This window comes from Diabrotica undecimpunctata, chromosome 3 (assembly GCF_040954645.1).
Source record: "Diabrotica undecimpunctata isolate CICGRU chromosome 3, icDiaUnde3, whole genome shotgun sequence".
Lineage (NCBI taxonomy): Eukaryota > Metazoa > Arthropoda > Insecta > Coleoptera > Chrysomelidae > Diabrotica > Diabrotica undecimpunctata.
This window is the reverse complement of record NC_092805.1, coordinates 4,738,510-4,753,216: the sequence shown is the minus strand read 5'-3', so window position 1 is coordinate 4,753,216 and position 14,707 is coordinate 4,738,510. Positions and strand designations below refer to the sequence as shown.

Here is a 14,707-nt window from a genome sequence, read left to right as displayed (position 1 = left end):
AAAAATGGCAGCAATATAGAGCTCCACGAGACAAAACTAGTCTAAATAATGCTACACAAAAACTAAAAAGGCAGATACATAATATAAAAAATTCAACAATTAATTCTTTTTTAAGTAATTTAACAGCTGACCAAAACAGATTATTCTTTATGGAAGGCAACAAAAAGAATGAAGAGGCCAATTATTCATTCTCCTCCTATCAAGTTGGAAAACGGCAACTGGGCTAGAAGTAACGAACAGAAAGCAGAACGATTTGCAGATCATTTAGAAAGCACGTTCAAACCCAACCACAATGATGGTGAAGAACTGAGATGGGAAGAACCATTCCAAACTGAAGAAAGAATAACGTTAACATCACTTAGAGAAGTATCAACATAGATAAAAGAGAATATAAATCCTAAGAAAGCTCCAGGATATGATCTCATAACAGGCGAATTATTAAAAAATTTACCAAGAAAAGCCATAGTTAAGCTGACACACCTAATAAATGCTGCTTTTAGATTGAGACATGTTCCCAGACTCTGGAAAGTAGCCGAAGTAATTATGATCGCCAAACCAGGTAAATCTCCTAATGAAGTGACATCCTATCGACCAATATCACTCCTTCCGGTGATGTCAAAATATAATAAATCAGTGAACATTCTTGCCTATACTGATGATATCAATATTGTTGGGAGAACGGAAAACGCTGTACGAGAGGCGTATGTAGCATTCAAAGAATCAGCTACAAAAATGGGTTTAATAATAAACACCAACAAAACGAAGTATATGAAAATAATCACGCAACCACAAATCCTATTACCACTTGTTATAGAAAACGACGTCATCGAAGCAGTGAACGAATTTGTATACATGGAAGCGCTCTTTAACACTGAAAATAATACTACCGCAGAATTTGCACGGCCAACAGATGCTATTTTGGGCTCCATCTCCTCCTTAAATCCACAGTCCTAACATATGGTTCAGAGATCTGGACTCTAACAAAAAGTAATGAAAACATGTTAGGATGTTTAGAAAGAAAAGTACTAAGGCGAAACTATGGAGCAGTGAATGACAATGGAGTGTGGAGAAGACGATACAACTTACAAACTTTATAGAATATACCAGGAACCAGATGTCGTAAAACATATTAAGATAGGACGTCTGAGGTGGATAGGGCGTGTAATGCGGATGGGCCAAAATGATCCAGCTAGGAAAACGCTCCTTGATAGACCCATTGGTCAGAGAAGAAGCGGAAGACCTAGAACAAGGTTCCTTGATAACATTGATGAAGACATGAGAAATATGGGAATACGTGCTTGGCCGAGGAAGGCAATGAATAGGGACGACTGGAGAAATTCTTGAGGAAGCTAGGACCCACGCAGAGTTGAAAAGTCAGAATGATGATGATGTAACTTTGCGAAATTGAAATAAATTGAGCATCGAAAAAACAATTGGATCAAAATCATCGTAAACAATGCTGCCAACCGTACTGCGCTCCGTTGCGACGTTGCCACATCATTCAAAAAGTAATTAAACTTAGTAATCAGTCCTGTACTAGTGTACTAAAAAAATTTAACTTTTTTAGGGTGTTTTGGTATGAGAATATACTTTACTCGTTTGCATTAGGTGTGTGTAAATTGTAGCAATAATGCGACAAGGTGTGTTATTTAAATCTTATTTCAAAGATCTTGCGCAATATTAAAAGGTTTAAATAAAAGTTTGACTCAGTTTAAATAAAACTTGTCACGAATACCGTGCTCTTTGTTTACATTAATCGTGAAAAATATCAAATACGCAAAACTTCGTTCTATAAAAACCGCTCAAGAGATACTAAAAAACGGAATGTGGCACTCTGGGAGTGACTGAGGGAAAGCACAGCTTTCTTGTCGTCTACACATGTTTGTTTTTTTTGATTGTTTTTAATTTAATTTATTTTATTCGGTTTGATTCCATTCACGCATGGGACTGCGTTTGCTACTCCATGTAGTGTATGGTCGCTTTATCACTACATTTTATCGTTTTAGTCGTTTTTATTTTTTTCATACCTGTGCGCGATCCGCAGCTTGCCATAAGAAAGCTACGCTGCCAACCGTTCTGTTGCAACGTTGCCACATAATTCAAAAAGACATGAAACTTAGTAATTAATCAAAACTCGTATATTAAGTGTATTAAAAATTTTAACTTTTTTTTAGGGTGGTTCGGTATAAGAAAAGACTTTTGCTCGTTTGTACTAGGTGCTTGTCCGCTATTACAAGAATACGCCAACATAGCTTACCACAGCGAGAGACGCACCAACGGCGTAGAATTGGAGCCTCAAGTGGACATACGAGAAAAAATTGTCAAGAGAGCCGATCTACTGAAGCCAGTTGTACCTATAATTTCTATAGAGATTCCAGACTGAATTTACATACTTTTAGAATAGGATTTGTCTTACTTTGTCTAAGCCCTTTATGAAATCTCTTCTGATTACTCAGAACAAAAAGTAAGGAACATTTAAAACATACAGTTAATTATATACAGCAAAGAATTTTGATATAAGTTTTAGATAATATATAATTTGATAGACTTTAATATTTATTCTTATTTAACGAAGTCGAAAGGACACAAAAGGAAGATGAAAAGTGAGCTATTAAAAAAACGTGAAATTTGTCATTATATTTTATTTTTATATTGTATTTGTGATTAATTTCATTATAACTAAACTACGAAGCGAAGGAAAAGTATAGAGGAGATAGTAATGTAAAATAATATGTACTATGAGCTTGAAATTGTTCATGTTTTCTGATATAACACTCTTTTTATGAATACCAAAACATGTGTCAGATATTTTTCATATAAAGCTAGTTCTTGTTCATATTTTCTTGGGTTTTACCTTATGTTACTTCAGAACATTATCTTGTCGAACACTTCATTTTTCTCCAAATGGACTAGGATTTTATTTCTTACGGGTTGAACTGAATTTTGTCAGTTTATTGTTTAATATCTTCCTCAGATGAAATTACACAGTGTAATTATTCCAAAACTTCCTTTTAGATGAATTTGTCTTATTCAGTTTCGATTTTTATATAAAATAAATACGCTCCAAACTGTATTTTTGAAGAATGTCTCCAGTATATATTTATACATGCCATATTTTACCATTATGTGGCACCTTAAGATACTAAGGTGGAGTAAATGCCAATTATGAATGTAGCGAGACCACAGCAACGAGGTAATTGAAGTGCTCAAGAAGAGAAGTTGTAAAAGCCGAAAAGTTAGCACAACTGTTTGCTATTTTGTCATTCTTACATTGTTGGTCGTGAAAATAAAGTTTTTAATTGTTAAAGTGTCTCTCATTGCGCGAAAAGCACCATAAATTAACCAGTATGTTACACTTTACTGTTATTAAACTTTTCATACACTTGGGTGAATCTTGGCATAAAAATAACGGACTCACTGATTTATTTTTGATATCCTTCAATGTATGTACTTCATGTTTTAAATTTTTGGAATGATTATACACATTACACACTTTGTCGCATTTTTGATAGAAGCGCTTTCCGCTTTTCTAGAGCCGTTAGGTGATATTTACAAAAACAACACTGTTATAGGGGAACGACGGGTAATTACGAACACTTAAGGAAAATAATTGTTTATTTGAAATATAAAAATGTTGAAAACTCGGAAACCACTACAGAGTGGCTAACAGTAATACAGCTATTAATTTTTGTTATTGGATAATCAAAAATTTTAGTTTTTCAATTTATTTTTCCATTTTTTGATTCCTTCTAAGCTCCTTTTGTTCGAGTTCTAATTTCAAAGGCGTTGAGGTTAATATTTCGGATCTTTGTTTTTTCTTCCACCCTTCTTCGGAACAGATATCTTTTGTTTTTCTTTCGGTAAAGGCAAGATATCGCTGAATGAAACATTTTCGGTATTTTCACATATCTGGTTTTCTTTGGAAGGGCCTGGTTGGGGTTCCAGTAAATCTTCTTGAATAGTTTGTGAAAGACCTTCTTGGCTATTATTTTGTTGAGTTTGATTATCGTTTGAACTGTAAAAGTCTTCTTCATTAAATGTATTTCGTTTGAATGGAAAAATTCCGGTCTTCTCAAAACCGTTTGCAGCTTTGTCTATGCTTGCAACTCTAGTATATGCCTTTGAGAATAAAGTGCTTATATGGCACATTTCAATTTTCTCATAGGGTTGAGATTTTAAAAACGAATCACATTCAACGTCATATGCCCGCTTCAATGATGAGAAAAAGCTAACGTCTAGTGGTTGCAGACGATGCGAGGTATGTGGAGGTATTGACAGCATAATGATACCATTTTCTTTGCAAAAATTATAAATTGCAATAGAGCAATAACTGGAGTGATTGTCCAGCACCAGTAAAATGGGATCATCTCTTGTAGGTTTATTGGTTTTCACAAAATGTCGAATCCAAAACAGGAACACTTCTTCGTTCATCCAACCGCTTTTTGAACAGGAGTACAAAGAACCTGGAGGCCCATCCTTTTCTAAAGCAGGATTTCTTCTCAGTCTTGGATAAATGAATAGTGGAGGTGTAAAAGATCCGCTGGCACTCATACAACAGCATACCGTCACGTTCTTGCCTCTTTCTCCACTTGTAACGGCTCCAACTTGTTTTTGCTTCTAGGTCCAATGATCCGATAAGGCCTATTTACGTTTTTAATGCCAGTCTCATCGACATTAAATATTCGAGTAGGTGGAAACGTATTCATCGTACAGCTTACCCAAATTGTCATGAAACCTTGAGATTTGATCCTTATTGAAACCTTGAATGCGATTAAGACTTGTTGCTTCAGGTTTACGGAAACTTAACTCAGGATGCCTTGACATGAATCCATATAACTAGTCTTTACCTGCTTCTTGTTTTTCTCTGTTGAAACTTTGTTTTAAGTTTAATTTCTCTGCATAGGCGAAGGCCTCTTTTCGCAACTGAATTGGGGTTAATCCATAAAATATTTTAGATAACGTTAGTAAATGACGACTCATTTCTTCTTCCTGTTCATTTGAAAAGAGAGTGTTTGCACCCAGCCTGCCTTTGTAAAAGCCTCTAGAGACTGTTTTGTAATGTTGTAACAGGTATATTAAATTGGCGTGCAGCTTCCCTTAGGCCATAACGTCATTTTTCAATTGCCTTTAGAGCAGCTTTCATTTGATCATCAGTCCATGAAAATTTGTTGGTACTTCGTTTCCGTTTAAAAGGCATCTGAAACAGATACAAATTGTTAAATAAGCAAAAGAAAAGCAAAAATGTAAAGAATCTAAGCCAAATTATTAAAAGAGTAAACGCGAACACTTGGCGGGTAATCGCGAACATCTCCTCTGCACCTCTATTTTTAATCAATTCCTTAGAAACTTCTTCTGGAGTAAGAACTTTTTTCGGTTTCATTTTTTTATCAATTCGTCATAATAAGATGGGGAAGGCAGCGTAAAAGGATGTGGTACAGTGATGTAAGACGAAAGAGAACAAGAGTTTATTTTTCAAGTTATAATAAATATATCCTTCAGTAGTTTCTTTCACTTCAATAAATATACATCATCATTATCATCATTCAATCTTCGCTTATCCACTGCTGGACATAGATCTCCCTCATAATTTTCCATCTATTTCGATCTTGTGCCTCTTGCATCCAATTCCTATGACAACGTTTTAGATCGTCAGTCCAACGTGTTGGTGGACGACCTCTGCTTCGGTAGGCATCATCTCTTGGTCTCCATTCAAGTATCCGTTTTGTCCATCTATTATCTGTCATTCGAGCCACGTGACCTGCCCAGTTCCATTTCAGTGTTGCTACTCTTTCTACTGCATCAGCCACTCCTGTTCTTTGTCGTAGCTGGCGATTTGGGATCTTGTCTCGTAGTGAATAAATATACACATAAACGATAATAGTCATTATGTTTGTTTATGTAGGTATTCTCTTACTTGAAACTACTGTTAAACAATCATAGTTACTTGTTTACGAAAATCATAAATGCATTCATTTTTTCGAATCCTGAGAAAACTAACAAATATTTTTGAAAAATTTAAACGCAGAAAAAAATATTACATTATTACCGAGAGCCGAAAGTCCCTGAGAATAAACAAGAAGTTTTTTTGAATGAGATATTTGAAATTCAAAATCACACTAAATTTTCTCTATTTTTCACCCATGTAACTTATTAAAATGAACAATATAGAAGTTTTCAGGCACTTTCGGCCCTCGGTAATAATGTATTCTTTCATTCTGCGTTTAAATTTTTCAAAAATATTTATTAGTTTTCTCAGGATTCGAAAAAAAAAGAAAGCATTTAAAAAGCATTGACCCATCTCTACTCGTTCTCGTTACCTGTGTCGCTACTTTGATTCGAGGCTTTGACCACGCGACACGAGATGTTGCCAAAAAATTTTGTATGAAGTTTGTTGCGTAATATGCAGTTAATTATTTTTATTGGAAATAAGACACAATCTGACTTTAAAATAAGCTTATTTTGATGTTTAGATTTTAAATTCGGAAATCGTACTTAAAATACGAATCATTAATAAATTTTATTTATATAAAACGATTTCGGAAGTGGAAATCAAAATGATATATTACACTTATTGTAAATTAAAATTGTGGCATATTCCCAATAAAAAACAGTAAGCTGCCATTTAAATCCATTTCGCCCAAATTTTGTTATCTTAGAACATTGTTCAAATGCTGAAAAGACAACAGGTCAAATAAAGCCAATAAGCTTGGCAACGTTGAATTTCCTCTTTTTTATTATTTCCACTCATGTATTTTCGGCGATATTTAAAGGGCGGACCTAATATACCTCTCTTAAACAGGTGTTTCTCACTCCCTCTCACGTAAGGTCAATACCGACCATAAACTTTTACCTACACTGTATATTGTCCTTGTGGCTTGAAACTTATTGTCACTTCAAGTCTCAACCTTTTCCAAGTTTTGACTAATTGGTCGCTTGAGTACATAGTTCTTCCTTGTCATTTTCATGTATTTTGTTTTTGACATACTAATCTAAGAATTATTCAATTGTTACAGATTTCTTTACTTTTCAGAAGGGCTTAGGCTTCTTTAAACCTTTATCATAAAATTTGAATATATATACAGGGTTGGAATCTATGTAATATTTATGTAAAGCATTTTTAGCAATATTTAAATGCAAAATCGAAGATCTGCCTGACAAATTCTGATCTTTACAGTACTCTTGAAGTCGATTTTTATGACAACCAGCATTTTTGAGTCGTGTCTCTTTTGTGAGCCCGATATATAATCGACAGACTGAGTTTAAGTGTACTAAGGTATAATTGATTTTCTTAAGACGAAGCCTACAGTCGTAAACATTTTTTTACAATGATTGGAAAATGTCATAAGGGCTATTGATCCGTCAAAAAACAAATATTCCAGTATAAACAGAGTTCTTTCAAGTTTATAACGGATCTTGACATAATCATATTTTGTCTTGTGAGAACCAATCGTGCCACAGTATACTTCAACTTAGTTGTCTGGGATATACAGTGTGTCCCATTGAGTCGGCACCATATGGGAAATTTTTTTATTTTTAGTTTTATGAAAAAAGGTATTCTTTATAAAGTTCTGCATGTTCTAAATCCGAAAGTAGAATCATCAAATATTAAATTTGTTCAGTTATATACGCGGTTTGTCCAAACATATGAATTGTGGATATTGTTAACTCATAAATTCATATTTTTTGTTAGTTTATCAGCAATACGGGATAGTTTGAACTATGTATCACCAATCACTATATAAAAACTCTTGTAGCGGAATGTAAGTAGTATTTTGTTTATTTCTAATTTATTAAAATTTAACAGATTTTTTCTCTAACCAATTTGTGGGTTGTTACTTTGTCTGCTAAAGTAATTTTATGCATATTAATAAACACAGACATGTAATATTGGCATAATTACTATAACTTTTTTGATCTATATCCTTATAAGACAGCACCCTAATATGGGCTTTTTATAATTTCAGCATTTAATTTACTTTGTACCACTGACCTGATGATGCTTTGCAAATTTTGGAAAGCGAAACCGGTCGTCTTGGGTAGTAAAATTAAATTGATTGTGAGTAAGTCTAATTTATTTCTTTTACCTCTTTTAAAATGGACTCACACAAGCAACACATTCATGATATTTTACACACTTTTCATATGATTTAAATACCTACTCAAAATTTCCTAGTTCTCCGACTCTAAACTGTATATTGCATATTTTGCGGTGTTGCAAGATTGTCTGTTACATAATATGTTTATTTCATGGAGTTCTAACCCTGTACAAACAATATGATAAAGGACTGGACTTAGTTTTAAAAAAATGTGATTTTTCTAGTTGTACAAATTGAGCTACGAGCTATATTCGAATATATATAACTGGTGTTATGTAACAAATGCAGCGGAAAATACACTTATGTGATATTTTTAAACAAAATTACAATTAGATTTTTTAAAACAGTTTATCTTATTTCAGCTGTAAATTATGTTGTAGATGTTTTAATATTTCAAATTGCGACCAAAAAGGAAACTTTTATGTTATGCTATTAGCGAATTTCTTTGAGACGACTGCTTTCTTAAGTACCTCTATTTTTTAGAGACAAATTTATGTGATTCTCAGATATTGGTAGAGACACAGGCATGATTATTAGGCTAATTTTCCACTTTTAGGAATGGATTCTCTACGCAGCGCCATCTAGTTTGGACGACAAAAAGTAGAAATCATTGTGTGTCTCTGAACTATAAAGTGATCGCTCAAATAGTTAATCTTCCAATGTTTTTAAATATATTAGCGATTGGTACGTAGTTCAGAGACATAATTGTGTCCATTTTCTATCATACAAAGCGGATAAGAAGCATACTTTGCCGCAATTTATAAAATTGACTTCTTTTTTTAAATTAATTTCACTACTATATTTATTACTAATTAATTAATTACTATTTTATTACTATATATTTGAAAAGGTCTATTGAAAATCATTTCTATTAAAGTTTTAAATCAGATAATTTAATTTAAATAAAAAACTCGTTAGTAGATGGCGCTATACATTGTATCCATTCTGTATAGTGGGAAATTTGGTTAAGAAGTCGGCCCTTCTCCTAGTCTGTCTTCGATATACTGCTACCTGATGAGGCCCCAATATAGGCTGAAACACCTAGTATATAAAAGAACGTATTTGGAGAGAACAGATGAGCTTTCAATCCTTTTTGCGTTGAAATTGGGCACGTGTTGATTGAAAATATTTTATATCAAAAGATATTTTAATTCAAAATAAAAATTACGGTAGTTTTTTCGTTAAGTAATTCTGTTATCTGATTTTGATATTGTTCTATCGGGCGTGCATGATTTGGACGCTAAATTTAAAATTCGACACTGAAAAATAAAATTACCTGTTTCTGCATACATGATTTGGACGCTGGGTGTAATTGAAATGTAAATGACTCTAGAAGTCAGGTAATAAAATTCTAGAGATTAAGCTTGATAAGGTTTATTTGTCACTTTGAAATAAATACGACATACATTTTACGAAATGGAATCGATCGATACAGTTAGTTTGATACTCATGTATCCTATTTCTAACGAACATAATTTTTTTTCTACTCTTTGGATCTTTAAGTCTATTACTTTCACTATTACAGACACTATTAATTTTAATGTAAGTTTCAGTTTGAAAATGTTTTAAAACATCAATAAAATGGAAAATATTTGGATGAGCATGGTAAAAATTATCATTAAAACGCGAGTGGAACGATTCACAAGCATTAGTTGTTAATTGTAAACTCTCACTCATCGCAGCCCACATCTCCGACGGAAATGTTGCGTGGTCGCCAATGTAGTTGTCCAATAAGTAGTCGGAAAACTTTTCAATTTTTGAATCCTTTGGTTGAATAGCCATAAAATCATATATGAAAGATTCTTCGACTTCTGAGGGAGGTAAAAATGGCAGCCCAAAAATATATTTCAGCCATTTAGATATTTCACTGTCTGCCAATTTATATTCCCGAATTAAGCCACAACCACCGATATTACGATACCAAGCTTGCATAAGATGAAAACGGCACCCTTTAATGTGCACATTTGGAAATTCAAAACGCGCAGCATGGTGGATAGCAATTTCAAAATCGGAGAAAATGATTTTTGGATTGAATTTTAGACCAACTACTTCACATTTGCGTTTCAAAACATTAAATAGTTTTATATAGGTTTGTTCCGATTTGTCGGGAAGTAAACATATAACACAATGGTATATAATGTTCATTGATAAATACATGTATGGTAAAAAATTGCTTGAAATATTGAGAACAGTAACTAAATGTACCGTCCATATAAATCGTTTCACTGCCGCACAGAAAACGCATGTTAGTGTTACACGAGAAGATGATAATGTTAGAACTTAGTTCAACCGCAAATATAAAATTCTCGTCTTTAAGTGTTTTGATATTCATAATATTTACCGCAGCAATAGTTTCTTCTTCACTTTTGGGCTGTTTCGGTTGAGCCATTCGCCGTTCACTGTATATTTGATTTCGTATTAAATTAACGTCTTTAACAGACATGTGGCTCAAGCAAAAGAAGTGTGGGAAGAAGAAAAATATCATGGCTTCGTAATCTACGTGAATGGTTCGGGTGTAGTTCGATTGAACTTTTTAGGCGCGCTGCTAACAAAGTCGCAGTGGCCATGATGATTTCCAATCTCCGCTAGGAGTGGCACGAGAAGAAGAAGAAGAAGGCTCAAGCAATCTACATTTTCTTTCAACGCACTATGTATGATTTTGGACGGCCTTTCGGTCAAATTATCCTTAGCCTTCCTTTTGGCACTGCTACGCACAATCTGTCTATTAAGCGTCGTGATATCACACTCGTGATTATGTTCTAGATTACTTCGGATCACTAACTTTTCTGGCCCTTTCGTGAATATCTTCGCTTTACACGACCGTTTTACGCACCTCCAATACGTTTCTCCCGATTTTAGTACTTTATCTTGAGAAGAAGTAAAACTGTTCACTTTGAGCAAAATTTTACCACGATTACTTACTAACCTTGAAATTTCCATGTTCACTTTTCACTATTCTCTGACAAACTAATAACTAGTAACTAAGTAAATTTCAATGACCATCATTAAACTCTAATTATATCTAATATCTGGTACCTGCGATAATCCTTCCGGCAGCGTCCAAAACAAGGGTACTTTTAAGACCCTCGGGTACTTCAGCGTCGAAAACATGCCCGCCCGTTCTATCTTTCCTAGGCATACATAAATGAATACTTGACAACAAGAGATGCAATGCAAAAATGACAAAAACAAAAATAATTTTAAGAATCGTCACAACTATTACCTATTTGTTAGGAGTTTGTGTCCTGTGATGATTATATTTTATTGTAGAGGTAATGTGTTATATTAGTTGCTTTTTCTTAACCATTTTGGAAATGTTTTTGTTAGGGGATTTGAATAAAGTTTTGCTTAGATTATAAATATAGCAGTTAACTGTAATATTCGTTTATTCATTTTTTTTTTGTAGTGTAAGATATTAGTAACGTTTTCTCTGCTACTTTTTTGAAGAAATTTTAGCTATCATAAAGGACCTTCTACATTGACCGGCAATAAAACCGGACACTCTGAAACCTTTAAAAAAAACCCTTAAATATTTATTAATTATGCTTAATGAGGCTTTTGGATTAAACAGCCATTTATTGGCGATATGTAAGGCGAATGTTAAGAGTAAAAGTAAAAGGTCTAGCTTACATATAATTAGATAATTTTATGGAACAAAACAGGAAAGAAAAAAATAGGCGAACAATAAATAGATGTGTAGACACAGTCCAGAGAGACATGGAAGAAATGGGAATAGCATGGAGAGAACCAAACTGAAGGGCAGGGAAACGTCGAAAAAAAAATGGGTTATATATTTATAGCTTATTTTAAAAAATAATTTACTTAAGATTGCTCAGTTGTTGTAAATGCAGGTCGTTGACGTTGATTTTATCATTATTTTTTTATTGTTACTACATTAACACCGATGTCGTATTTATATGACGTGGAGAGTTTTGAATGTTTCAACTTTTTGGTCGCAAATGTACATGTTGTGCTAGTGCTTTAAATAACAAAAAGTTTACAGCTGTATTTACCCACGGTTCCGAAAGAGTTTATTGCTAGATCTAAGTACAATTATTCATTTTTCTTTTCGTTATTCTTTACTTTAATAGTGAGCTACGTTTTTATCGCCTACTTTGAGCTCATTTATGTTATTGATAACTATTTTTTTTGCTAGAAAGATTCCATTCTGTAAACCGGACGTTGTTTCGGTTAATTCACCGGCTTCAGACCCGGCAAAACCTGCTCGTTAAGAAGAGCTGTTAAGTTATAGGAAGCGTTAGTAAATACCGTTGTAGGCAATTTATTTGAAAAATATCTCTGAAAGAAGATTATTAATAACGTTGTTAATATATAGTACCGTACAGGAAAACTCAGGACTATTATCAGTTGATACTTTTGGTTTATGCATGTACTATACATTCACATATATCTTACATGCAAGTATTTGAATATTGTGATTCTTAGGAATTAACTATATTCTTTTATTCATTTTTTTTGTAGTGTAAGATATTAGTAACGTTTTCTCTGCTACTTTTTTGAAGAATTTTTAGCTATCATAATGGACCTTCTACATTGACCGGCAAAAAAACCGGACACTCTGAGACCTTTAAAAAAGCCCTTAAATATTTATTAATTCTACTTAATAAGCCTTTTGGATTAAACAGCCATTTATTGGCGATATCTAAGACGAATGTTAAGAGTAAAAGGTATATCCTTCATATAATTAGATAATTTTATGTAAGAAAATAACGGAAACACAAAAATACATGTTTGTATGCCTCTTTCTTGCTGATTACTAGTGATTATAAAGAACCTTCGCGCTGACCGGCAAAAAAACCGCACTCTATGAAAAAATCTCTTAAATATTCATATATTCTACTTAACTAGGCTCTTGGATTATAGAACCATTTATTGGCGATATGAAAAGTAAATACTTGATATAGAATTAGATCATTTTATGGAAGAAAATAACAAAATTGCAAAAATACTTTTTTCTTTGCTATTTTCGTGAAAAATACTAGTGATCATAATGGGCCTTCTACATTGACTGGCAAAAAAACCGTACACTCTGAAATCTTTCAAAAAGTCCTTAACTATTCATTAGTTTTGCTTAATAAGACTTTTGGTTAAAAAAAACCATTTATTGGCGATATGGAAAGAGAATATTAAAAGTAAAAAGACTAGTTTATATAGAATTCGATAATTTTATGCAAGAAAAAACATGAACCGAGAAATACAAGTTTGATTGCTTCTTTCCTGAAGATTATTATTATTAGATAAGATAAGATTATTAGTAATCCTAATGAATCTCTTACTCTGAACGACACAAAGCTCTAAAATCTTAAAACACACTTGAATATTCATTAATTTTACTTAAGACGCTTTTTGGTTAGAGAACCATTTATTGACGATGTTGCAGGCAAATTCTTAACATAAAAAAGACTAGTTCACATAGAATTAGATAATTTTATGAAAGAAAATAAGAGAAACGCAAAAATACATATTTGTTTTTCTACTTCCCTGAAGAATATTAGTACTGATCATAATGGACATTCTACACTAACCGGCAAAAACACCGCACATCATAAATTTTTACAAAAAAAGACTGTATATATTCATTATTTCTACTTAATGTACTTTTTGATTAAAGAAGTTGTGGTTCAGTTTACATTTAGTGTGTGTGTCATTTCAGTTACACTGGCTAGTAAAAACAATAAAAATACTATCTATTCCACAAGCTAAGAAATATGCCACACCTATCAATATATCTTCAAATATTTCAGTATCTACAGAGGTATCAACTTTTAATAGAGTTCTCTGGCTTGATTATAATCAGCTTCAGTTAAAACGCATTGTATTTCAACATTTAAAATGTTTTATATATTTACTTTGTTAATATAATCGTTTGTTGTAAATATCCATTTGATTATATATGTACATGTTATGTTATTGCATCCTAGGGCTTGTGTGATCTCGATTATCTGTCAAAATTTCATATCTTTTTTGATAATTTTATAGTGACTCATTGTTAGAGATTTGTGCCAATTATCGTGTTAAGTTAATATCAAATTTTTGAATATTTTGTACTTACTTTAGTATTTGTAATAAAGATACTATGTTAAATTGCGTTTTTTTATTCAATCGGTGTTTAACAGTAATGTTTTGGAGATTGGATCTGGATTCTGGGAAGGAGTGTGAAGACCAGAAATTTTTTTATGAATTTACTGACTGAATTTTCTTAAACGTGTTGCTCCCTGTCCATATTCACTATGGACTGGGAGCAATGGGATCGGGGAACCACGGAAAATTGATACCTCCATTTCCGTGTTCAAAGCTCGAAGTGGGCTATTTATCTAAGATGGTAAAAAATTACAGTTGATTCTAGGATATCCATGTACTTATTCGTCAGTGAATTCGTCTTTATAGTTGTTCTAGTGAACACTACCCCTAGATATTCGATCTGATCGCTGAAGCGGAGTAGGTCCTTTCACAGCCTAAGGTCAATTTTTTCTTGTGGTTGCCGATAACGTTTGCTGCATATTATAGCAGTGCTCTGCAGCGATTGCGTGCATCTAATTCACAAAGCACTAAAAAATTGAGCGTTTGTAGGTTATTGACACGTGTTCTAT

General features: G+C 33.0%; 1 protein-coding gene across 2 annotated transcripts in view; it reads left to right on the top strand.

Moving 5' to 3' along the window:
* The window catches only part of LOC140436378 (transmembrane protein 185B), a 28,424-nt gene extending 14,223 nt beyond the window's left edge, over positions 1-14,201 (top strand). For both annotated transcript variants that reach the window (XM_072525128.1, XM_072525129.1), the window contains exon 7: positions 2,175-14,201. In XM_072525128.1, coding sequence (XP_072381229.1) covers positions 2,175-2,383 — 209 coding nt within the window. In that variant the 3' untranslated portion in view covers positions 2,384-14,201. The remainder of the gene's footprint in view (positions 1-2,174) is intronic.
* The last annotated feature ends 506 nt before the right edge of the window (positions 14,202-14,707 follow it).